Source organism: Chiloscyllium plagiosum, unplaced genomic scaffold (assembly GCF_037043375.1).
Source record: "Chiloscyllium plagiosum isolate Xiang-an unplaced genomic scaffold, Cpla_swu_hap1 HiC_scaffold_35, whole genome shotgun sequence".
NCBI lineage: Eukaryota > Metazoa > Chordata > Chondrichthyes > Orectolobiformes > Hemiscylliidae > Chiloscyllium > Chiloscyllium plagiosum.
The window spans coordinates 52,820,817-52,844,967 of record NW_028270173.1 but is presented as its reverse complement, the minus strand read 5'-3'; the positions used below and the strand labels follow the sequence as shown (position 1 = coordinate 52,844,967).

Here is a 24,151-nt window from a genome sequence, read left to right as displayed (position 1 = left end):
AGCCTGGCCTAATGGCCTCTTTGTAGGCCTTAACTGCCCAACTATGGTGTGATTAAGGGTGGATTCCTACCCCTGCTGCTGCAATATGGTTAGCAGGAGAAGGCTGAACAGAGTGGGCAGACTGTCCTATCACCAAATGTTGTGATAAAACAGGAAAGAAGGTGGAGGTGCTGGCCTCTCTGATCAAGCTTCTGATCCTATAATCTAACATTACCTTCTGTGGTTTGTTATCATACTTTGTTTATAATGTCCCTGTGAAGTGCATTGGATTACTCCTTAAATGGAAGTTACTATATTAATTGAAGTCAGAGAATTGTACAGTATGAAAATAGACCCTTCGGTCCAACTCATCATTGCCGACCAAATATCCTAAGTTAATCTTGTCCCATTTGCCAGCATTTGGTCCATATGCCTCTGAACCCTTCCTATTCATCTAGGTGCCTTATAAATGTTGTATTTTTACCAGCCTCCACCACTTCCTCTGGCAACTCATTCAGTACACACACCACCCTCTGTGTGAAAGAGTCACCACTTAGGTCCTGTTTATATCTTTCCCCTCTCACTTTAAAACCATGCCCTCTAGTTCTGGAAGAGAAAGTGAGGGCTGCAGATGCTGGAGATCAGAGCTGAAAATGTGTTGCTGGAAAAGCGCAGCTGGTCAGGCAGCATCCAAGGAACAGGAGAATCGACTTTTCGGCATAAGCCCTTCTTCAGGAAATGAGGGAGGAAGAGAGCTTCTTCAAGGAAGGCATCCTTGTAAGAGGATTCCCAGTAGGTTAAAATCTTCGAGGAGAAAGTGAGGGCTGCAGATGCTGGAGATCAGAGCTGAAAATGTGTTGCTGGAAAAGCACAGCAGGTCAGGCAGCATCCAAGGAACAGGAGAATCGACGTTTCGGGCATAAGCCCTTCTTCAGGAAATTTCCTGAAGAAGGGCTTATGCCCGAAACGTCGATTCTCCTGTTCCTTGGATGCTGCCTGACCTGCTGCGCTTTTCCAGCAACACATTTTCACCTCTAGTTCTGGACTCTGGGAGAAAGACACCTTGCCTATTTACACTATCTATGGCCCTCATGATTTTATAAACCTCTGTAAGGTCACCCCTCAGCCTTCAATGTCCCAGGGAAATCAGCCTATTCAGCACCTCCCTACAGCTCAAACCTTCCAACCCCAGCAACATCCTTGTAAATCTTTTCTGCACCCTTTCATGTTTATTAACATCCTTCCCATCGCAGTGAGACCAGATTGAATACAGTGTTCCAAAAGTGGCCTAACCAGTGACCACTTTTAATGTTGTTAATGTTGGGGCTGTATTACAGGCCTCCCAACAGTGAGCGTGAGGTAGAAGAACAAATAGGTAAACAGATTAGATTAGATTACTTAGTATGGAAACAGGCCATTCGGCCCAACAAGTCCACACCGACCCTCCAAACAGCAACCCGCCCAGACCCATTCCCCTACATTTACCCCTTCACCTAACACCATGGGCAATTTAGCATGGCCAATTCACCTAACCTATGGAAATTATTATGGAAAGATGTAGAGGCAATAGGGAGTGGTGATGGGAGATTTTCATTTTCCCAACATTGACTGGGATACACTTAACGTCAGAGGTCTGGATGGGGTAGAATTTGTCAGAAGTGTCCAGGAGAGTTTTCTGGAGCAGTATATTAACAGTCCGATGAGGGGAGGGGCCATATTGGACCTAGTATTGGGGAACGAGCCAGGACAGGTGATAGAAGTTGCGGTGGGGGATTTCTTTGGGAACAGTGACCACAATTCTGTAAGTTTTAGAATACTCATAGATCAAGAAGAGAGTGGTCCTAAGGGAAGAGTACTAAACTGGGCCAAGGCCAATTATATCAAAATTAGGCAGGAGCTCGGAAATGTGGATTGGACACAGCTATTTGAAGAGAAGTCCACATTTCAGAAGTGGGAGGTTTTCAAAGATAGTGCAGGATCGGCATGTCCCGTTGAAGGCAAAGGATTGGAAGGGTAAGATTCATGAACCGTGGATGACAGGAGAAATTGTACGACTAGCTAAGAGGAAAAGGGAAGCATACATAAGGTCTAGGCAGCTAAGAACAGAATGGGCCCTGAAGAATATCGGAAGAGTAGGACAAGTCTTAAACGAGGAATCAAGCGGTCTAAAAGGGGTCATGAAATAGCTCTAGCGAGCAGAATTAAGGAGAAAACCAAAGCATTTTATTCTTATATAAGAAGCAAGCGGGTAACTAGAGAAAGGATTGGTCCACTAAAGGATAAGGAAGGAAGGCTGTGTGTTGAACCTGAGAGAATGAGTGAGATTCTGAATGATTACTTTGCATCAGTGTTCACTGAGGAGAGGAACATGATGAATGCTGAGATTAGAAGTAGAAGTTTGATTAGTCTGGATCACGTTGACATAAGGAGGGAAGATGTGTTGGGTAGGCTAGAGGTTATTAAGGTGGACAGATCCCCAGGACCAGATGGGATCTATTCCAGGTTGCTGAGGGAGGCGAGGGAGGAAATAGCTGGGACCCTGACAGATATCTTTGTGGCATCCTTAAATACAGGTGAGGTGCCGGAGGACTGGAAGGTTGCTCATGTTGTCCCCCTGTACAAAAAGGGTAGTAGGAATATTCAGGGTAACTACAGTGAGCCTGACGGTGGTGGGAAAGTTGCTGGAGAAGGTACTGAGGGGTAGGATCTATTTATACTGAGAAAAGAATGGGCTTATCAGTGATAGGCAACATGGTTTTGTGTGGGGGAGATCATGCCTTACCAGGAACTGACTAAGTTGAGAGATGAAGGGCTGTTGATGTCATATACATGGACTTTAGTAAGGCGTTTGATAAGGTTCCCCATGGTAGACTGATGGAGAAAGTGAAGTCACATGGTGTGCAGGGTGTTCTAGCTCGGTGGATAAAGAACTGGTTGAGCAACAGGAGACAGAGAGTAATAGTTGAAGGGAGTTTCTCGAAGTGGAGAAAGGTGACCAGTGGTGTTCCACAGGGGTCAGTGTTGGGGTCACTGTGGTTTGTAATATATATAAATGCTCTGGAAGAGAGCACTGTTGGTATGATCAGCAAGTTTGCAGATGACACAAAGATTGGTGGAGTAGCAGAAAGCATAAGGGACGATCAGAGAATACAGGAGGATATAGATAGACTGTAGAGTCGGGTGGAAAAGTGGCAGATGGCTTTCAATCCAGACAAATGTGAGGTGATGTACTTAGGCCAGTCGAATTCTAGAGCGGATTACACAATGAACGGAAGAGCTTTGGGAAAAGTTGATGGGCAGAGAGATCTGGGTGTGTAGGTCCATTGTACCCTGAAGGTTGCTGCACAGGTGGATACAGTGGTCAAGAAGGCATACAGTATGCTTGCCTTCATCGGACGGGGTATTGAGTATGAGAGCTGGCAAGTCATGTTAACATTGTACAAGACATTGGTTCGGCTACATTTAAAATACTGTGTACAGTTCTAGTCGCCACATTACCAAAAGGATGTGGACGCTTTGGAGAGGGTGCAGAGAAGTTTTATGAGGATGTTGCCTGGTATGGAAGGTGCGAGCTATGAAGAGAGGTTGAGTAGGTTAGGTTTACTTTCATTAGAAAAAAAGAGATCGAGGGGGGACGTGATTGAGGTCTACAAAATCATGAAGGGTATAGACAGGGTGGATAGAGACAAGCTTTTTCCCAGGGTGAAGGATTCAATAACGAGAGGTCACACTTTCAAGGTGAGAGGTGGAAAGTTTAAGGGGGATACATGTGGCAAGTACTTCACACAGAGGGTGGTGGGCATTTGGAATGCGTTGCCAGCAGAGGTGGTAGAGGCAGGCACAGTAGATTCATTTAAGATGTGTCTAGACAGATACATGAGTAGGTGGGGAGTAGAGGGATACAGATGCTGAGGAATTGACTGACAGGTTTAGACAGTACATCTGGATCGGCTCAGGCTTGGAGGGCTGAAGGACCTGCTCCTGGGCTGTAAATTTTCTTTGTTCTTTGTTCTTATCATTAAAAGAACAAAATTCCCAATTACAGTACACTTAAATTTGGAATAATGCATTCAGTTTTCCATTGCAAAATTCAGATGGATATTTCATTCACAATCACATTACCAATCTTTTCCATACTTCATTCCCTGACTAATTGTTTCCTTTGAACTGTCACTGAATGTACTGTACGTTCAGCCATGCAGTGTGGTTTTGACCAGGAGTTAGGGCTGATGGAAGAATGATCCTGTATCTCTTCCACAGGAAACCTCTGGGGAGCTCTTGCATCACCTCTCCTCGGAATTCTCGAAGATGCACCAATTCCTCGTGGAAAAGGAGCAGTGATTAAGCGAAGAGCTCGAGCGAGAGAAGGAGCAGTGCCTGCAAACGATGGAGGAGAATCTGACTGCGATTGAGACGGTCTGGTCAGTCACAGAGCATGATCTTTCCCAGCTCCGAGCCAGAATCACTCAGCAAGCTGACTGCCTGTTTCTCAAGGTGTGTACAGGGCTCCCAATACACTGTAACTATGAAGAAAAACAGCCTGGAATTTAATAAGATCTTAACCTGGCATTACTCCCTTTCTTACCCATTGCTGGTCACCATTATCAACCATAGAAACCTTACAGTGTGAAAACTTGTAGGCCCTTTGGCCCAACAATTCCTCACTGACCCTCTGAAGAGTAACCCACCCAGACCCACTCCCCTACCCTATTAATCTATATTTACCCCTAACTGATGCCCCTAACCTACACATCCCTTAACACTATGGGCAATCTAGCATGGCCAATTCACCTAACCTGCACATCTTTGGATGGTGGGAGGAAATTCACACAGACACAGGGAGAAAGTGCAAACTCCACACAGACAGTCGCCTGAGGCTGGAATCGAACCCAGGTCCCTGGCGTTGTGAAGCAGCAGTGCTAACCACTGAGTCCAACCATGAGTGATATTTATTCTGTCCTTCAGGTGGGGAGATGGATGAAAACTCTGAAGAATTGGAACCGGTTTTGAGCAGTTTGCTCCATTTCTCACTGGTTGTGACGGAAAATCCTTATCCTTGCCCCTTCCCTAACTCTACAATCTACCCCGACCTCTCAACTCTCTGAGGGATCCGTACTCTTCTAATTCTGGCCTCTTGAGCTCTGATTCTCCAGCTCCAGCACTGAAGATGGTGCCATCAGTTTGCAGAATCACTGAAGTGTTACCACACAGGTGGAGGCCATTTGGCCTCTCGAGTCTGTACTGGCCCTCCAAATGACAACTCACTTACTGCCAGTTTCTTGTTTTTCTCTTCTCCCATACCATTGCTCATTGTTTCAAACTAATCATCAAATGTCCTTGTGAACCAATCTCCACCAATGCAATGCATTATAGACATGTACCACTCTGTATTTTCTCTGTATTTTGCAAATCACTTGAAATCTCTGTCCTCTTGTTTTAATCCTTTTCTGAATTGGGAACAATTTCTCCCTCTGTCCATACCTCTCATGACTTTGAATACTTACGGACAGTCATAGAGCACGGAAACTGACCCTTCGGTCCAACTGGCCCATGCCTACCATCATCTCAAACCAAACTAGTCCCACCTGCCTGCGCTTGGCCCGTAGCCCTCCAAACCTTTCCTATTCGTGTACTTACCCAAATCTCTTTTAAACGTTGTAACTGTACCCACATCCACCACTTTCTGTTGGAGTTCATTCCACACATGAAACAGTCGCTGTTTAAAAGAGTTGCCCCTCATGTCTCCAAAGTCTTCTCCATTTAGCCTGCTTCTCTCCAAGGAGAACAGTCCCAACCTTGCCAATCTATCCTTTTAACAAAATTTCCAGTCGCCTAGGCCTCAAACTCTCAAATTTCCTTCCTAAACCCCTCTGTGTCATTCCTTCACTCTCTTCCTTCTGCCCTAAGATATTAAAACATACCTGTTGACTAAACTTTTGCTCTTGTGACCTAATATCTCCTGTGTGGCTCAGTGTCACACTGTGTTTTGTGATGCCAAAATGAACAGGGGATGTTTCATTCCCTGGAAGGTGTTCTGTGTGTATATAAATAATTGTTAGGGCCACAAGATCCTATGAAATCGGAGTTGACCATTCAGCTGCTCGAGCCTGGTTCTCCATTAATAGGATCGTGGCTGATCCGACATTCTGTACATCTTTCCCTCTAACTCTTGATTTGCTTACTGATCAAGAAACTATCTATCTCCGCCTTATATATACTCAAGGATCTTGCTCCCACAGCTTTCTGTGACAAGGTGTTTAAAGACTCTCAACCCACAGAGACAAGAAATCCCATCTCTTCTCAGTCTTAAATTGGCACTCCTTTATTCTGAGACTATGCTGTCTGGTTCGAGACTGCCTCATGAGAGGAAACATCCTTTACCCTGCCAAGCCTCTTAAGAATCCTATCTGTTTCAAAGAGATCACCTCCCATTCTCCTAAACTCCAGTGAGTAGAGTCCTAACCTGTTGAGCCTTTCCTCATAAGACAGTCCCTCCATACCAGGGATCATCCTGGTGAACCTTGTCTGAACTGTACCCATGAAATAATATCTTTCCTTAAATAGGTGGACCAAAACTGTCCACAGTATTCCACATGTGGTCTCACCGGCACCTTGCACAGTTGCATTAGGACTTCCCTACTGTTATCCTCCAACCCCTTCAAATAAGGGCCAACCTTCCACAACATTCCTGATTACCTGCTGTACCCGTGTCCTCACATTTTGTGTTTCCTGCACAAATCCCTTTGTGTTGCAGCACTCTGCAGCCCTTCTCCGTTTAAATAACATTCTGTTGTTGATGATCTGGAGCCACCTTTTACAAGTGTCCTGTACCTGCATTGTGTCTCATTCCTGACACAAACAACTTTTCTGTATATTTGAGCTTTGTTTTAGCAAGTAGAGATGTATTTCGGGATGTGACTGATGTTTGACAAATGACAAATTGAATGAATGGGTGTGAAGCAGTATTATTCTGATTAAGGACAGCAAATACAGGCATTCTCTGTTTTTTTAAAGTTTGCTTTATGCACGTTTGCTTCAACATTAGCCCCTGTTTTTGCTAACCGAAAGAAATCTGGAGGGATTTCGCTTTTACGAAGAAAGATGAAAATTTTCTCATATAAATTAATGCTTCTTTGCTTTATGCCATTTCGGCTTATGAAAGATTTCACAGGAATGCTCCCTCAGCACAGCTGTAATGCTATCCCTTATCAAAAATGCCACTCCATCTCCTCTCTTGCCTCCCTTCCTATCCTTCCTGTAGCATTTGTATCCTGGAACATTAAGCTGCCAGTCCTGCCCATCCCTGAGCCATGTTTCCGTAATTGCTATGATATCCCAGTCCCATGTTCCTAACCATGCCCTGAGTTCATCTGCCTTCTCTGGTAGGCCCCTTGCATTGAAATAAATGCAGTTTAATTTATTAGTCCTACCTTGTCCCTGCCTGCCTTAACTGTTTGACTCACTTCTGTTCTCAACTGTACCAGTCTCAGATTGATCTCTTTCCTCACTATCTCCTGAGGTCCCACCCTACCCCCAACTTACTAGTTTAAATTCTTCCAGGAGTTCTACCAAATTTCCCTGACAATATATTAGTCCTCTTCCAATTTAGGTGCAATCCGTCCTTCTTGTACAGGTGACTTCTATCCCAAAAGAGATTCCAATGATCCAAAAATGTGAATCCTTTGCCCATACACCAGCTCCTCAGCCATGAATTCATCTGCTCTATCCTCCTGTTCCTGCCCTCACTATCTCATAGCACTGGGAGCAATCCAGATATTACTACCCTTGAGAACCTCCTTTTTAAATGTTTGACTAACTCTGTGTAATCTCCCTTCAGAATCTCAACCTTTTCCCTTCCAATGTCGTTGGTTCCAATGTGGACAATGACCTCCTGCTGCACCCTCTCTGAGACATTCTTGATCCTGGCACCAGGGAAACAACACACCATTCTGCTTTTTTTTTCTGCTGGCCACAGAAATATCTGTCTGTACCTCGGACTACAGAATCCCCTCACACAATTGATCTCTTGGAAGCCGACGTACCCTTTGTTGCATTACAGCCAGTCTCAATACCAGAAACTTGGCTGTTTGTGCTACGTTCCCCTGAGAATCCATCACCCCTACATTTTCCAAAACAGCATACCTGTTTGAAATGGGTATACCCACAAAAGACTCCTGCTCTAGCTGCCTACCTCTCTTACCCTTACTGGAGTTAACCCATCTATGTGACTGTATCTGAGACTTCCCCCCTTTCTATAACTGCCATCCATCACATACTGTTGCTGTTGCAAATTCCTCATTGCTTCTATCTGTCTCTCCAACCGATCCACTCTATCTGAGAAGATTTGCATCCAACAGCATTTATGGCAGATATAATCTGCAGTAACCCTTAAACTCTCTTTAAACTCCCACATCTGACAAGAAGTACATCTCACTGCAAAGACTGTTTTTGCTCCTTCACAATCTACAGACCCAGAAAATAACACCGTCTTATTCCTCTACAAACACTGCTCCAGGTTAAATTAATAGCTATGGCTTATATTTTAAGATTAGTCAAGAGACCTATCTCCAAAAACATATAATCAAGAAAGAACCCACTGTACTCACTAATACAGCCTTTCTCTTGGACAGACTTAAAACAACAATTAACTTATCTGATTCTGTGTTGCTCCTGGAATTCGAGGAAATCACCTCCAGCACCTAAAATACCTCAGAAAAAAAGGAGCAGCTCTTACAGCCAGAAATTTTTCCCGTCCACCATCTTGGATTACCCAGAATCCAAGCTAACATTTGGAGTCTAGCTGCCTCTTCACCAGCTCTGCTGGTTTCCTGGCTAATATCTATCCTTCCATCAGCATCTAAAAACTGTCAGGTCATCTAATAGTTACCATGTTGTTAATTGTGGGATATAACAGTGCACAGATTCAGTGCCACATTTCGCATATTACAACGGTGAATTTGGTTCCATACTATGCACATGTTTGACTGTAAAATGTCTTGACCTTCTGAGGGGTCCCAAATAATTACAAGCTTATTCTGGTCTGTATACAATGCCAGGCAATGCCTGGAACAATTGACCATTGCCTCCCTAAGATTTGTTTGACTGCAAAGATCAATGCAGGTTATCAACAGTGAGAATGCTTTACTCGTTATTAACCATTGTGTTCTTCTTAATTGTACACGGGAATTCAAAGGATTAAGAAAGCGGTGAGTGTACATTATATGACTTACATATTCACCATTGGTGTATTTAATTTTAACTATTTTAGTTAATATTTCAAGCAAACATGTTGTTAATCCATTTTCTCAGACTCCAGGAAATGGGACAAAAAACGGAAGCGAGTGTGGTAAGCAAAGGCCTGGAATTGGGAATATTCAAGGGACCCCTGCAATACACTGTCTGGAAAGAAATGTTACAAATCCTCTCACCTGGTAAGTGGCGTATGGGTTGGTTATAATTCTCTCTCCAGTAAAAATTGATAGATTTACTACAATTATCTCTTTCTGGTAAATACAGATGGATTTATTGCAATCCTTTTACTTTCCCAGTCAAACCAATAGATAAACGTCTTGTTCTGCGATCACACTAATTCATAATATGGTATGTGGAACTCAGTGCCAGTGTGATGACTGGTATGTAGACCATATACATCAAAGACAGGCAGATCATATCAAATGGCAGTCTGTTTGGCTGTTCACCAAACATGCAAGGTACTGAACAGACCCAATCAGCCCATGATTTCAAAACTCACAACACAGAGTCCAATTCTAGATGTGATTCTGCAATTGGGCAAAATTTTCTGGAATATCCTTAAAAATGAGGAATTTTGCTAAAAACCAATTTAGAATTGTCAGTCAGGCTCACAGTGGTGCTTTTGTGTTTATTGGAGGCAGTATAAATTAACACACAGGACTCTTTTCTTAACATGCAGAAAGAGATGTTCCGCCAGAGTGTCTGTTTCTACTCAACAAAATAGGGGACAGCCATTTGCCCATTCATTTCACAGGGCAATATCTTGACCAATCAGAGCCAACCTTCCTGGTTTAAAATTTATCGAAGTCTGGCAGTTCACTGTCAATCACCATTAACTGGTGCATTCTCCATGGCAATGCCTCTACCAATTGCAGTCCATTTATCAAGCAATCATCACTCTCCTCTCACATAAGTGTGAGCTTGTCTTTTGAATTGGAATTCTTGTTAAATGTTCTGATGTATGCAAGTCAAATGTCAAGGGAATATCCAGCCTTCACATGAGAGGAACTACATTTCAAACTATATCTCACTGAAGGTGCTGATGAGCAAATTACTGAAAGGAAGGGTTTGACACAACAGTAAATATGAGTTGAAAAAAATATCAATGTGAATGCAATAATTTGATCATTTTCGAAAATGACCAATTCATAAACATGGCCATTAGAAAATGCCAAGCCAGCAAAGCTAATCAATAAAATATGTTTTACTCTTTCACTTAAGAAGGTGGCAGAGAGGGAGAGAAACTTGTGCCTTTAATCTTGGTCAGCAGGGCGATTGGTGAGGACCCAAGCTGAGCAAAGGAATTAGTTTAACTGAGACTATTTTTGCATCCACATCTGATGTTATCATGGAACATGCACTCTGGGTGGAATTCATATGAAAGTGGAGATCAGAAACAAGCTGCCTTTTACCCTGGGTTTTTCTGCAGTGGTGTCTGGACAAGAAGGAGGGTGTGTACATATCCAGTTCACTCCCAGTCTCAGGGTTCACTCACATTCACTCTCACACACATACAGAGCCTCTTATTCACTCACAAACTCATTCATAGAATCAGACAGTCCCTGCATTGTGGAAGCAGGCCCTTTGGCCTATCGACTGTCTGAAGAGCATCCCTCCCAAACCCACTCCCCGAGCCCATCTCTGTAACCCTGCGTATCCTGTGGCTAATCCACCTAGCCTGCACAGACCTGCACACTATGGGCAATTTTGTATGATCAATCTGCCTAACCTGCACATCTTGGGACTGTGGAAAGAAACCAGAGCATCCAGAGAGAGCCCACGCAGATGTAGGGAGAATGTGCAGACAGTTGCTCGAGGCTGGAGTTGAGCCTGGGTCCCTGGTGCTGTGAGGCAGCAGCACTAACCACTATGCTACAATGCTGTCAGAAAACCACTCTCTGAGTCACTCTTTCTCTGTGGATACTGAAGGCACAACGGGTCTATACTATTTGAGCAAACTCAGAGGAGAAAAAACATAGTTTAAAACAAAAAGTAATAGTGTAATTAGAAATTAACATGCTGCTTGTACTATTCTGAGCTGTACAAGTTGGACCAGTATTTTTAGATTAGATTACATTACATTACAGTGTGGAAACAGGCCCTTCGGCCCAACAAGTCCACACCAACCCGCTGAAGCACAACCCACCCATACCCCTACATTTACCCCTTACCTAACACTATGGGCAATTTAGCATGGCCAATTCACCTGACCTGCACATCTTTGGACTGTGGGAGGAAACCAGAGCACCCGGAGGAAACCCACGCAGACACGGGGAGAACGTGCAAACTCCACACAGTCAATCGCCTGAGGTGGGAATTGAACCCAGGTCTCTGGTGCTGTGAGGCAGCAGTGCTAACCACTGTGCTACCGTGCCGCCCAAATGAAGTATGCTTCATTTGCAAATTTTACTGGGTTTTCCTTAAGAAGGGGTCAATCTATTCCATCTGCAGAAATAGAGAAATGGAATTAAAAAGTAAAAAAAATTGCCTGTTTTGTGGAAGGAGAGTCATTTTGTAACAAGAGGCTTATTAGTAACCGAACGAGAGGGGGAATGTGTCACATTGGGGAGCTGTGTGTTGTGTGCAGATGTTTTTCTAATAAAGAGAATTAGAGTCAAATTCTGAGTCAATGATGGCCTTCTGTAAAGTATTCAGTTAGTCCTATTTCTCCACTTTATCCATGTGTGCCTCCAAAGTTGACTTCATTCAAACAACCAAACCAGTTTCCTTCCAAAGCCATGGATTGTTTCAGTTTGCACTGACCTTGTGAGTAACCAAGTTCAGGGCGTTACCACTTGCTGCATTAGAAAGATGTTGCACCATGTATCCAAAACTTTAAATGTCCCTTCGTGCTTGTACTATGAGCAGATGGGAAGACTATTGTCCTTGCCCGCATTATCCAAACTGAGCATCATGTTGGAGGCTTGTATCACATCTGCCCACGAGTGCTTGTGCTGCATAGAGAACAAGTTTAGCTTCTCCACCCCAGCCTTGTAGCTGGAGCTATTCTGGGAAACCTCAGCTTGCCCCCTCTAAAGGACATCTTTTCTAAAGTAGGGTAACCTGGACCTGAGGCCTAATCGGAGCTTGACCAAGGTCCAGGATAACACTCCCTGCTTTTGTACTTGTTTCTTCTGATGGCCAACATCTCCCAGGCTGTGTAGCCTCTGGTTCTCTCTCGGTGTGTCCTATTTAAGGCAGGAATGAAGAGACCGTGTGTCTTTGGAGACCTTTCCCTTGAAAGGCAGAGGTAGCAGAGCTCTTGAATCTTTTTAAGGCAGAGACAGATAGATTGTTGAGAATGAGGTGGGTTGGGCATGGGAGTAGGCGGGAATGTAGAGCCGTCAGATCAGCGTGACCTGACTGAATGGTGGAGCAGCCTAGAGGGGCTGAATGGCCTTATTCCTGCTCCGAATGATATCTTTACACATCCTGCCAACATCAAAGAGCTGTACACAAGCCCTGCCAGTTCCTCTGTTCCTGCACACCCTGTAGACCTGAATTTCAGTGTTTCTCTTCGGAAGTGGGGAAAGAATGGAGAGCCACACTGGGAAGGGTTAGGAATGGGCTGTAGTGCAATGTAAAACATGGACTAACATATAAACACCAAATGGGGGAGACAGTGACCTAGTGCTATTATCCCTGGACTGTTAACCAGAGATCCAGATAACGTTCTGGGGAATGGCAAATGGTGGAATTTGAATTCAATGAAAAAATATTTGAACTTATGAACCAAATGATGACCATAAAGCCAATTTTGATTATTGGTAAAAGCAGAATTAGTTCATGAATGTCTCCTAGGGAAAGAAACTGCCATCCTTACCTGGCTGAGATGTGACTCCACAGCCACAGTGATGGGTAATGAATGCTGGCCTAGCCAGAGATACCCACGTCCCCATGAATGAATAAAACGTGTTCCTGTGTCCCTCCAGTGTTTGCGCTATGAGCTGATGAGGAGATTTCCTTTCCTTCTCCATAATGTCTGAACCTGACATAATCTCAGACACTTGTAACAAATCTCCCCCTCTGTCTCAATGTTTATGTCAGTCCACGCTGTGTTTTTCTTTCACAGCCAAGAGTCACCATCACAGGAACTGCCCTCACAGTTCACTGGCGGTGGCCAGCAAGCTCAGAGTCAGTCCCCTGAACTGAGGAGATTCCAGATCTCCTGGTTATATTTTTCTTTATTTTATCTTTCTTCTCCCCTGCGATAGTGCTTATTTTTCCTCACATCACCCATGTTGTGCAGGGACTCAGCAAAGATACCAATTGCAGAAATAATTGTATTGAATACTCCTTCATCAGGAAAAACTTCAATGTGGCTGGGAACCAGTAATAAGCAAAGCCCGAAAGGGGCAATGCTTATGTCAGGGACGTTAATAAACTGCATGAGGTTTTTTCCAGTTGTGACATGGTCGCCATTAGGTCAGCTTTTCATCACATTTTTCTCTTCAAGTAAGATGTCAATATCTGCCGTTGGGGGATTTGAACAGAATGTTAGCTTGAGATTCTGCATTACTAACTCAGTGACACTACCATTACAGCACTGCTTCCAAAGGTAGGGACGCTACCACTACACTGAAACTCAGGTAGCATTGGGATTTGAACTAACGCCCCGTGAGAGGTTGTAACCGAGCACCTCGGAACACTGGGCCACATTCCAGATATCTAACATCGGCACAAAGACATGGCTCAGACAAACTCACGGATTATTGCATTCCTGGCGTGAAGCCAACAGGCTTAACTAGTTTGGGGACCAAACCTCAGACCTTAGAGTCATTTAACTCACACAGTACCCGTCTGAGCTTCCTGCCCAACTCCATGAAGTGTTACACTCCACTACAGCCTAACCCCTCCCGCTGTGACCCTCTATTGATGTTTCCTCATTCACTTATCCAGCTTCCCCTGAAATGCACACACTCTCCAATCCAAACACTCCCTATGGCAGCAAGCTGCATGTTTTTTCCTGTCCTGTACAGTGGCTCAGTGGTTAGCACTGCAGTCTCGCAGCTCCAGGAACCTAGGTTCGATTCCAGCCTTGGGTGACTGGGGTTTGCACATTCTCTCCATCTGTGCGTGGGTTTGTTCTGGTTCCCTCCTGCAGTCCAAAGATGTGCGGGTTAGGGTGGATACACCATGCGAAATTGCCCCATAGTGTTCAGGGATGTGGAGGTTAGGTGCATTAGTCAGGGGTAGCGGAATGGATTTGGGTCGGATACTCTTCGGAAGTTCGATGTGGATTTCTTGGGCCAAAGGGCCTGTTTCCACACTGTAGGGATTCTATTCGAAAGATGTTTCTATTATAGAGTCATAGAGATGTACAGCATGGAAACTGACCCTTCAGTCCAACTTGTCCATGCCAACCATATAACCCCACCCAATCTAGTCCCACCTGCCAGCACCCGGCCCATATCCCTCCAAATCCTTCCTATTCATATACCCATCCAAATGCCTCTTAAATGTTGCAATTGTACCAGCCTCCACCACTTCCTCTGGCAGCTCATTCCATTCAGGCACCACAGTCTGCATGAAAGTGTTGCCTCTTTGGTCTCTTTTATATCTTTCCCCTCTCACCCTAAACCTATGCCCTCTAGTTCTGGACTCCCCCACCCCAGGGAAAAGACTTTGCCTCTCTACCCTATCCATGCCCCTCATTAATTTGTAAACCTCTATAAGGTCACCCCTCAGCCTCCGATGCTCCAGGCCCAGCTTGTTCAGCCTCTCCCTATAGCTCAAATCCTCCAACCTTGGCAACATCCTTGTAAATCTTTTCTGAACCCTTTCAAGTGTCGCAACATCTTTCCGATAGGAAGGAGACCAGAATTGCACGCAATATTCCAACAGTGGCCTAACCAATGTCCTGTACAGCCGCAACATGACCTCCCAACTCCTGTACTCAATACTCTGACCAATAAAGGAAAGCATACCAAACACCTTCTTCACTATCCTATCTACCTGTGACACCACTTTCAAGGAGCTATGAACCTGCACTCCAAGGTCTCTTTATTCAGCAACACTCCCTAGGACCTTACCATTAAGTGTATAAGTCCTGCTAAGGTTTGCTTTCCAAAAATGCAGCACCTCGCATTTATCTGAATTAAACTTCATCTGCCACTTCTCAGCCCATTGGCCCATCTGGTCAAGATCCTGTTGTAATCTGAGGTAACCCTCTTCGCTGTCCACTACACCTCCAATTTTGGTGTCATCTGCAAACTCACTAACTGTACCTCTAATGCTCGCATCCGAATCATTTATAAATATGACGAAAAGTAGAGGACCCAGCACCGATCCTTGTGCCACTCCACTGGATACAGGCCTCCAGTCTGAAAAACAAGCCTCTGGCTAGTTCCCCCTGTATTCCATGAAATCTAAACTTGCTAACCAGTTGATTTCCCTGACTGGATTTTATAGAATCCCTACAGTGTGGAAACAGGCCCTTTGGCCCAACAAGTCCACACTGACCCTCTGAAGAGTATCCCACCCAAACCCACTGGCCATTCCCCTATACTTACCCTGACTAATATACCTAACCTACACATTCCTGAACACTATGGGATTATTTAGCATGGCCAGTTCACTGAACCCGCACATGTTTAGCCTGTGGGAAGAAACCAGAGCACCCGGCAGAAACCCACGCAGACTCGGGGAGAATGTGCAAACGCCACACAGACAGTTGCCCGAGATGGGAATTGAACCCAGGCCCCTGGCGCTGTGAGGCAGCAGCGCTGATCACTGACCCACCATGTCGCCACAACAGTTGACAGCTCTTCTCTTGATGGTGTCTGGTTTTGATTGTTCCCGTGTCGCGCGTTTCTATCCTTCTTGTTATTTTCACAAACAAAGTGCCAGCACTGCTGACCCTGGATCCCAGCACAGCGCAGGCCAGGCTCCTGCTGTCCGAGGACCTGACCGCGGTCCATGCCGGCGATGAGAGGAGAAACCTCCCGAACAACAGAGAGAGGTTCGAGCCCTGCACCTGCGTGCTGAGCAGCCAGGGCTTCAGCTCCGGCCGGCACTACTGGGAGGTGGAGGTGGCTAACAAGACCGACAGGGACTTGGGCTTGGCCCGGGAGAATGCCCAAAGGAAGGGCCAGATCACGCTGATGCCCTCGGTTGGCTATTGGACCATATGTCAGAGGCGAGAGCACATCTACGGGGCCCTGACTGCTCCCTCCACCCTCCTCAAACTGGGCGCCAAGCCCAAGAAGATAGGGGTCTATCTGGATTACGAGGGAGGGCAAATCTCCTTTTATGATGCCAACAGCATGACCCACCTCTACACCTTCACCGACACCTTCAACGGCAAACTCTTCCCCTTCTTCAACCCCTGGTTAAACACCAGGAACTCCGAGCCCCTCAAACTGTGCCACGTGAAACTGTAACGGGTTCAGGGGAAGGGGGAATGGGGCACACCTCGTCAGAGCTCTAACGTTGGTTGGGGAAACGTGATGCACAAATCTCCAGGGAAATCCAGCAAGTCAAGGCCTCAGCCAGTTGGGAGTGTCCGGAATTTGCCAGTCAATCCACTGCCTCCTGGTGTCTGCCTCACCCTGCCTCAGCCTCTCCATTATTTCTCAGCACTTGCTAGTTATCCACATTAACACCCCCCGTCCCCTCACCCTGACAAGCAGTTTAAACTGGTGCCCATCTCATGGATTCATCTTTCTTAATGCCATGCCAGTCTGCAGACTGAGTCACCCTGGAGTTTTTTAAAGTTGAAACCTTGTCATTCGAAAATGTATTCTGCATCTTCTTTCCCTTATTCTCAGTCCAGTACATCTTTCCCTCTGTTTCTCTTTCTGTACCCGATATTGATCCTAATTGACACTGCGTTCTTCACCACACATTCCTCCATTGTCTTCTCCATCTTTAACTCTCAGGATGGTCAGTCCTGCTGTTCCCTGTGCTCCCACTTCCTCACCTGAGGTGATGTCATCAACGTACATGTCCAGCAAGGTAGGACATGCAAGGATTTTGACGACATGCAGGACAAAGCAGCCTGCTTGGTTGGCACCCCATTGAGAAACATTTCCTCCCTCCCGCAATCAATGTTCAGTCGCAGCAGTGTGTACCATCCAGAAGCTGCACTGCAGAAGTTCACCAAGGCTCCTTGGACAGCTCCTTCTAACCTCACGACCACTGCTGTGTCGCAGGAGAAGGGCAGCAGATACCTGGGAACCTGCAAGTGCCCCTCCCACCTTCCTGACTTGGAAATACATCGCCGTGCCTTTACTGTCAGTGGGTCAGAATCCTGGAACTGGCTCCCGCATGGTAGCGTGGGTGTAACGACAGCATTTCAAGGAGGCAGCTTACCCCCCGCTTTCTCGGAGGTAACTGGGAGTGGACAATAAATGTTGGCCTGGCCTGTGACATCCATGTCCCATGCATTAATAAAACAAGAACAAATTGGACTCAATCTGAAGTCTGTAGGAAACTGTAACTGACCATGCCACGAGATGAATTTAACACCTCACCCATGCTGGGCGTGTTTTTGATGGGGTAAGGGTCACATTAAATACAAGGGCTGGTCAGCTCACCACCTTCCGACTCACTTGTAAGGGCTGTCACTCACTCTGGTGGGAGAAGGGAAGGAGTTCCCAAATCCGCTGCCTGCTCACCATTTCTGACCAACTCATGAATGGGCCATTAAGCTGCTCCTGTTGCTGAGTAATCAACCCATTTTTAAGGGGACATGACACAGAAAGATGCAGGAGAGCCAGAATAGGGATATCAAATTCTCACAGTAATTAAGAACACAGGACTGTTGTGTTACATTCAGTCACCTCCTTTATCTGTTGCCTATTTAATTCAGAGTCGTTTACTTCAATGTAAACGCGTATGAAGTGACTGTTTTGCGCACTGTGTTCAAAGGTCAGTGACTAATCCTGTTGTAAAGTGCCTGAAGATGTTTGCTTCTCTATTAAAGATACGGTTGAAAAGCTAATTGGGGTTGTCTTTTTTACTCGGTTTTCTCCTTTTGTCAACCACAAGGTGTATGTGATTCAGGTAAAACGACACCATCCTGTTTGTCACACAAGCCATACTGACCATTACCCAGCAGCAAAGATGCCAATTCGGAAGCACACACCTCCTTCTGGAATGTGCCTATGTAGAGGAAGTCTGGAGAGGAATGCAGTGGTGTTTGTCGAGGTTCGTCCCGAGCAGCGCCGTGACGCGGGACTCCGTGCTCTACGGCCTGTTCCCCGGGACGTACACCGAGACGAACATCAACTGTGCCTGGAGGATCATCAACTCGGTGAAGGACGCTCTCTGGGTGGTCCGAAACCTGCTGATCTTCCAGCTGAAGGAGTTGACCCCGACTGAGTGTTGCAGACTGGCACATTCCAAAGTCCAGGACTACGTGTTGAAGGACGCGCTGAAGCTTGGGGCAGCTGCTGCCAAGGCGCAATGGGGAAAGACCACCGTGTAACATCTGCTTGCCAAAGCACAGGGGTCCGACGCAGTAAGGGGGCTCCACAGACCCCCCAACTAAACATGTAATGGTACAGACCTGTATATATGAATGATTACTGTGTCTCGGTATACCAAGAAATGGAATGTTTATATATGTCTGGCATGACCAATTGTACAGATCATCAAAATATTTATGAATAAATATATTTTTGAAATAAAAAAATGATAATTCTTCAAGCCCTGGGGTGGGGATGTGCTGGGAGATTATTTCTGTTCAATGGACAGTCTCACAGTAAAGGAGTGTCCATTTCGGACGGAGCGAAGGACAATGTTCTCTCACTCAGAGTGGGGTGTGTCTTTGGAATTCTCTGCCCTGAAGGTCTGTGGATGTTCAGTCATTGAGTAGATTCAGGACCAGACTATTGGATCCGAATTAAATGGATAGGAATGGGGAAGGTTTGGGAAGGTGGGGTGGAGGGAGCAGATCAGCCAGGTTCTTATTGAATGACCAAAGAGCATGAAGAGCCGAATGTACTCCCAGCTGTTCGAGTTCTGTCTGTACAGGGATGGAGAGACACACTGGAATGGAATTGCTCTCAGTTGGTGACCATTGGGATGGTTTCAGCGATGGGGGTTTGGAAGATGGTGGTCTATGAACGGACTGTGTGTGTCTGTGTGTGACTGTGTGTATGTGTGTCTGTCTGTGTGTGTGTCTATCTGTGTAAGTGCGAGTGTGTGTCTGTGTGTGTGTGTCTATCTGTGTATGTGCGAGTGTCTGTGTGTCTGTGTGTGTGTCTGTGTGGGTGAGGTACTGACCGTCCCCTGTTCTTTTTCAGGTCGGAGGGTGTGCGCTGGTGAGGCACTGGCTAAAGTGGAGCTTTTCCTGTTCTTCACGACCCTGCTGCAGAAGTTCCACTTCCAGGCCCCACCAGGCGTGACAGACCTGGACACCAGCCCGAGAATCGGCTTCGTGTCCAACCCGAAACCCCATCGGGTTTGTGCTGTGTCTCGCTGATGGGACCCAGCGACAGGCCCAGTCGGTCTTTCACTGCTGGGTTTATAAAGGTGGGAGCTGCAGCACAAAGTGTGAGGCAGCACCAGAACCGGATTACCCTGTCTCTATGTGACGTGGCACACAATCATTTACTCTTCGTACAAATCTTTCTCGTCCCACCTTCACTTCGGTAACGATAATGTTTCCAGGGAATCGGCTGAGAATGTCCTCCCATTACAAAAGGAGGCAGACATTTAATTGAGAGTTTGAATTCTGTTTGCAAATTAACTCTGATCCCATTCCAACTCTGATTCATTTTGAGAGAATCCTTGCTTTTTGGAGCATTATGTTCATTGAGGTATTTGAACTGTTGCATTGCAATGACTGACTGGTTAAACCATGTTCCCTATTCTTGCATTTCTCTCTGGTTTGCTTGTTTGGCAGGTCCCACACAGCCTAGTCAGACTGGTCAATCTAGTTCCATAGAAACCTAATTGTGTGAAAACTGTCAGAGTAATGTGAATGTGCAATACAAAGACCTAATACTGGCACTCTAACTCAAGTTATGCAAAATGTTGTTTATTGGTAGAAAATATAACTCAAAGGCAGAAGTAAGTGGCATGCTCTTAGATGTCCTAATTACATGTTAATCTCCGGTGCAGGCTCATTGCTGACTGACTGTCGCAGTTTGTAGAGATCAAGTGTAGATTTGCTCAGATTAAACACAACGTTGGTGAAAGGTGGGATCACTTCTTTTCATGCCTGCTGTCCTTGAGAACTGTCCTGAAGAAATGAAAGGAATTAAGTTTGACTTGCACAGGGCACAGAATGTGTGATGGAAATATAAATGTTGGCATATTTTAAATATGTGTTTTTAAAGCAACTGTTTGAGAAAACAATGACTGAAGAGTTGCAGATAATTTGGAGCTGGTGGGGGGGGGGGGGGGGGGGGGGGGTTGGAGGGAGGGAGGTACAGATGCAGCCTTTGCTGGCTACAAGAAGTTGACTGGTCTATGGATGAGTGACCAATAGCCGATGACAGCGTATCAGAGAATTGTCCATTTATTAATAAAACTTGTATGAAGATCTTGTGAAATTGATCCACACTGGTTTATTTCATGCTATCGTGGGAAGAGAAATTAACCACACGTATACAGAATGGGTACTCTGTACAGATGAGCCTCAGCTCTGTTCCCTGAAGTACAGGCATATTCCGTTCTTTATAGGGTCACAAGAGACTGATGTTAATTACAGGACAATACCGTTCTGATTACAGTTGATAGTTTGAGATTGTTGAATCAATGCTGTGTGTCCAGCAGTATCTGTCAGGTAAACAATGCCCACAGGAGGTTAGCTAATCTAAAGGCATTGAAACAGTAAGGGGTCGCATCCTGTTCACAATAGTTCCATAGGACAGTGGTCATCCATATGGAATACCCTGGTGCCATTTAGTCTGTGGGGGCATTGTGTCGGCTGGACTCCTGGGGAGACAGAGAGAGCCTTTGTGGATTCTGGAGGTGCAGTGCCATTCTGAAGTTGAGAATCCCATTAGCGGGTTGTTTAGATAACATATTCCTTCGATTCGGTAATGGCTCAGATATTGGGTCTTTTACTGTTAGTTCCTGAGTATAGCTAATTTGAGGTACCAGTGGCATTGTGGGTAGGCCCTCTTTCGCTAGAGCCAAACATATTTTCTGTAAGGAAGTGGTCAGTAGGCAAAATGGTATTCCCTTCTCCCACACAGGGACTGTTCTGCCTGGCAACAACTGAGTGATTGGTTCTCAGGTCTCTGGAAAGCCTGAAGCTGGGAACAGAGAGAAAGAGGGGAGTACAGTACTTCCTCAGCTCAGGAGCAGTCTCTCTGTTCACTGCAGTCAAAGCACACTGTAGACCTGATGAAAAGCAGTTTGAGTATCAAGGGTTATGGGGAGAAAATGGGAGAATGGTGTTGCAAACTTTATCAGACATGACTGAATGGTGGAGCAGACTTGATGGGCTGAATGGCCTAATTTCTGCTCCATGCTTATGGTCTTATCTTTCCTGTATCAATAGTTGTACGTTGTGGCTTGTAACTGATAAGTCAGAGGCATTTTTTATGTGATACCAGCCATCCGCTACCTCTGCAAGTATTCAGAGTAAAGAGCACTGCAATGTGCTGGCCAGCAGAAGGACTTATACACTTAATGGTAGAGTCCTAGGGAGTATTGCTGATCAAAGAGACCTTGGTCTGCAGGTTCATAGCTCTTTGAAAGTGAAGTCACAGGTAGATAGAATAGTGAAGAAGGCGTTTGGTATGCTTTCTTTTATTGGTCAGAGTATTGAGTACAGGAGTTGGGAGGTCATGTTGCGGCTGTACCGGACATTGGTTAGGCCACAGTTGGAATATCGCATGCAATTCTGGTCTCCTTCCAATTATTGGAAAGATGTTGTGAAACTTGAAAGGGTTCAAAAAAGATTTACAAGAATGTTGCCAGAGTTGGAGATTTTGAGCTGTAGGGAGAGGTTGACAGGCTTGGGGCTGTTTTCCCTGGAGCGTCAGAGGTTGAGGGGTGACCTTGTAGATGTTTACAAAATCAAGATGGGCATGGATAGGAGAAATAGACAAAGTCTTTTCCCTGGGGTAGGTGAGTCCAGAACTAGAGGGCATAGGTTTAGGGTGAGAGGGGAAAGATATAAAAGAGAACTAAGGTAACTTTTTCGCACAGAGGGTGGCACGTGTATGGAATGAGCTGCCAGAGGAAGTAGTGGAGGCTGGTACAATTGCAACATTTAAGAGGCATTTGGATGGGTATATGAATAGGAAGGATTTGGAGGGATATGGGCTGGGTGCTGAAAGGTGGGACTAGATTGGGTTGGGATATCTGGTCGGCATGGACCAAAGGGTCTGTTTCCATGCTGTACTCACCTACCCCAGGGAAAAGACTTTGTCTATTTATCCTTTCCATGCTCATCTTGATTTTGTAAACATCTACAAGGTCACCTCTCAATCTCTGATGCTCCAGGGAAAACAGCCCCAAGCCTGTTCAACCTCTCCCTACAGCTCAAAATCTCCAACCCTGGCAACATCCTTGTAAATCATTTCAACAACAGAATCTGGGAATGAACACTATTGAACTGTCTTTCCAGTCTTTCCTATGATCATAATCTGTTTTACCCTGTCATTTGACTGTGGGTGTATGTGTGTGACAGGGGAGTTTCGAAGGGGATTAGAAGTTGGTAATTATATGCCGGTGGTTTCTAACTGATTACCTGAAGTTAAAAATTGCACAATACCAGGTTATAGTCCAAAAGGCTTATTTGGAAGTAAGCTAGTGTTTCCAGATAAACTTGGACTATAACCAAGTGTTGTGTGGTTTCTAACTTGGCCCACCCCAGTCCAACACGGCTCCTCCACATCCTGGTTACCTGAAGTTAGAGACTAATTTCTTGTAATAAATATTGATTCTGGTTCAATGCAGAAACCTGGTCTGTGATTTCTATCAGAAATTCAGGGAAACTGGGGAATACTCCTTGAAATTGTTAATGTTCCTAATGACACTGGGAACAATGAGGCTTAACCACCAGCGACCCCAGTGATTCAGAACAAGATGTAATGAGAATGAGAGAAAGTGAGGGCTGCAGATGCTGGAGATCAGAGCTGAAAATGTGTTGCTGGAAAAGCGCAGCAGGTCAGGCAGCATCCAAGGAAACAGGAGAGTCGACGTTTCAGGCATAAGTCCTTCTTCAGTAATGAGAAATCTTCCAAGGAACAGGAGAATCGACGTTTCGGGCATAAGCCCTTATTCAGGAATGAGGAACATTCCTCATTCCTGAAGAAGGGCTTATGCCCGAAACGTCGATTCTCCTGTTCCTTGAATGCTGCCTGACCTGTAATGAGTATGAGGTCATCGGGTCTCAGAGATGTACAGCATGGAAACAGACCCTTCAGTCCAACTCCTCCATGCTGACCAGATATCCGAAATTAATCAACTCCCTTTTGTCAGCATTTGACCCAGATCCCTCTGAACCCTTTCAAGTTTCACAACATCCTTCCTACATCAGGGAGACCAGAACTGAACGCAATATTCCAAAAGCGACCAAACCAATGTCCTGTACAACTACAACATGACCTCCAACTCCTATACTGAAGTGAACTGTTAATCTGCGACAGCCCATTTTGCTCTCTGTGATAATTGAGGAATCACAGCTGAAAAGGAAAATAGTTTCTTGTTGGACACCAAAACAGAGCCACTACTTGTTTTGTATATGGGCTAGTCCCAGCCTGGGGCAGACAGTTCTGCAGACCCATCCCTGAGTCTGCTTTGTAAAGGGCTCCGTTGATGCATTCCAACTGTATCACCCAATGCCTGTCACTGCCCAGAGGGTGGGGCCTGGACTGGTGGCTGCTCGCTTGCTGTTTTGAGTCAGAGCGTGGAGATGGGCAGGTTTGTACTTTTTCTCTGTTGCACAGGCTCATGTATACAACACTGAGAGGTCACATGATAGAGAATTCATCGTGCCTTTTGGAACACT

General features: G+C 45.5%; 3 protein-coding genes across 3 annotated transcripts in view; all 3 read left to right on the top strand.

Moving 5' to 3' along the window:
• LOC148140878 (H-2 class I histocompatibility antigen, alpha chain-like) overlaps positions 1-24,151 on the top strand; it is a 450,761-nt gene that overhangs the window by 75,230 nt on the left and 351,380 nt on the right. The window lies entirely within an intron of this gene.
• LOC148140889 (zinc-binding protein A33-like) lies at positions 9,094-17,446 on the top strand. The gene is made up of 3 exons (XM_087979782.1): positions 9,094-9,185; positions 9,289-9,410; positions 16,075-17,446. The coding sequence occupies exons 1-3, from the start codon at positions 9,094-9,096 to the stop codon at positions 16,611-16,613; spliced, it is 753 nt and encodes a 250-aa protein (XP_087835908.1). The 3' UTR covers positions 16,614-17,446.
• Positions 17,678-24,151, top strand: part of LOC148140888 (uncharacterized) — a 132,173-nt gene continuing 125,699 nt past the window's right edge. Inside the window, exon 1 of the mRNA XM_087979781.1 lies at positions 17,678-17,730. Coding sequence (XP_087835907.1) covers positions 17,678-17,730 — 53 coding nt within the window. The remainder of the gene's footprint in view (positions 17,731-24,151) is intronic.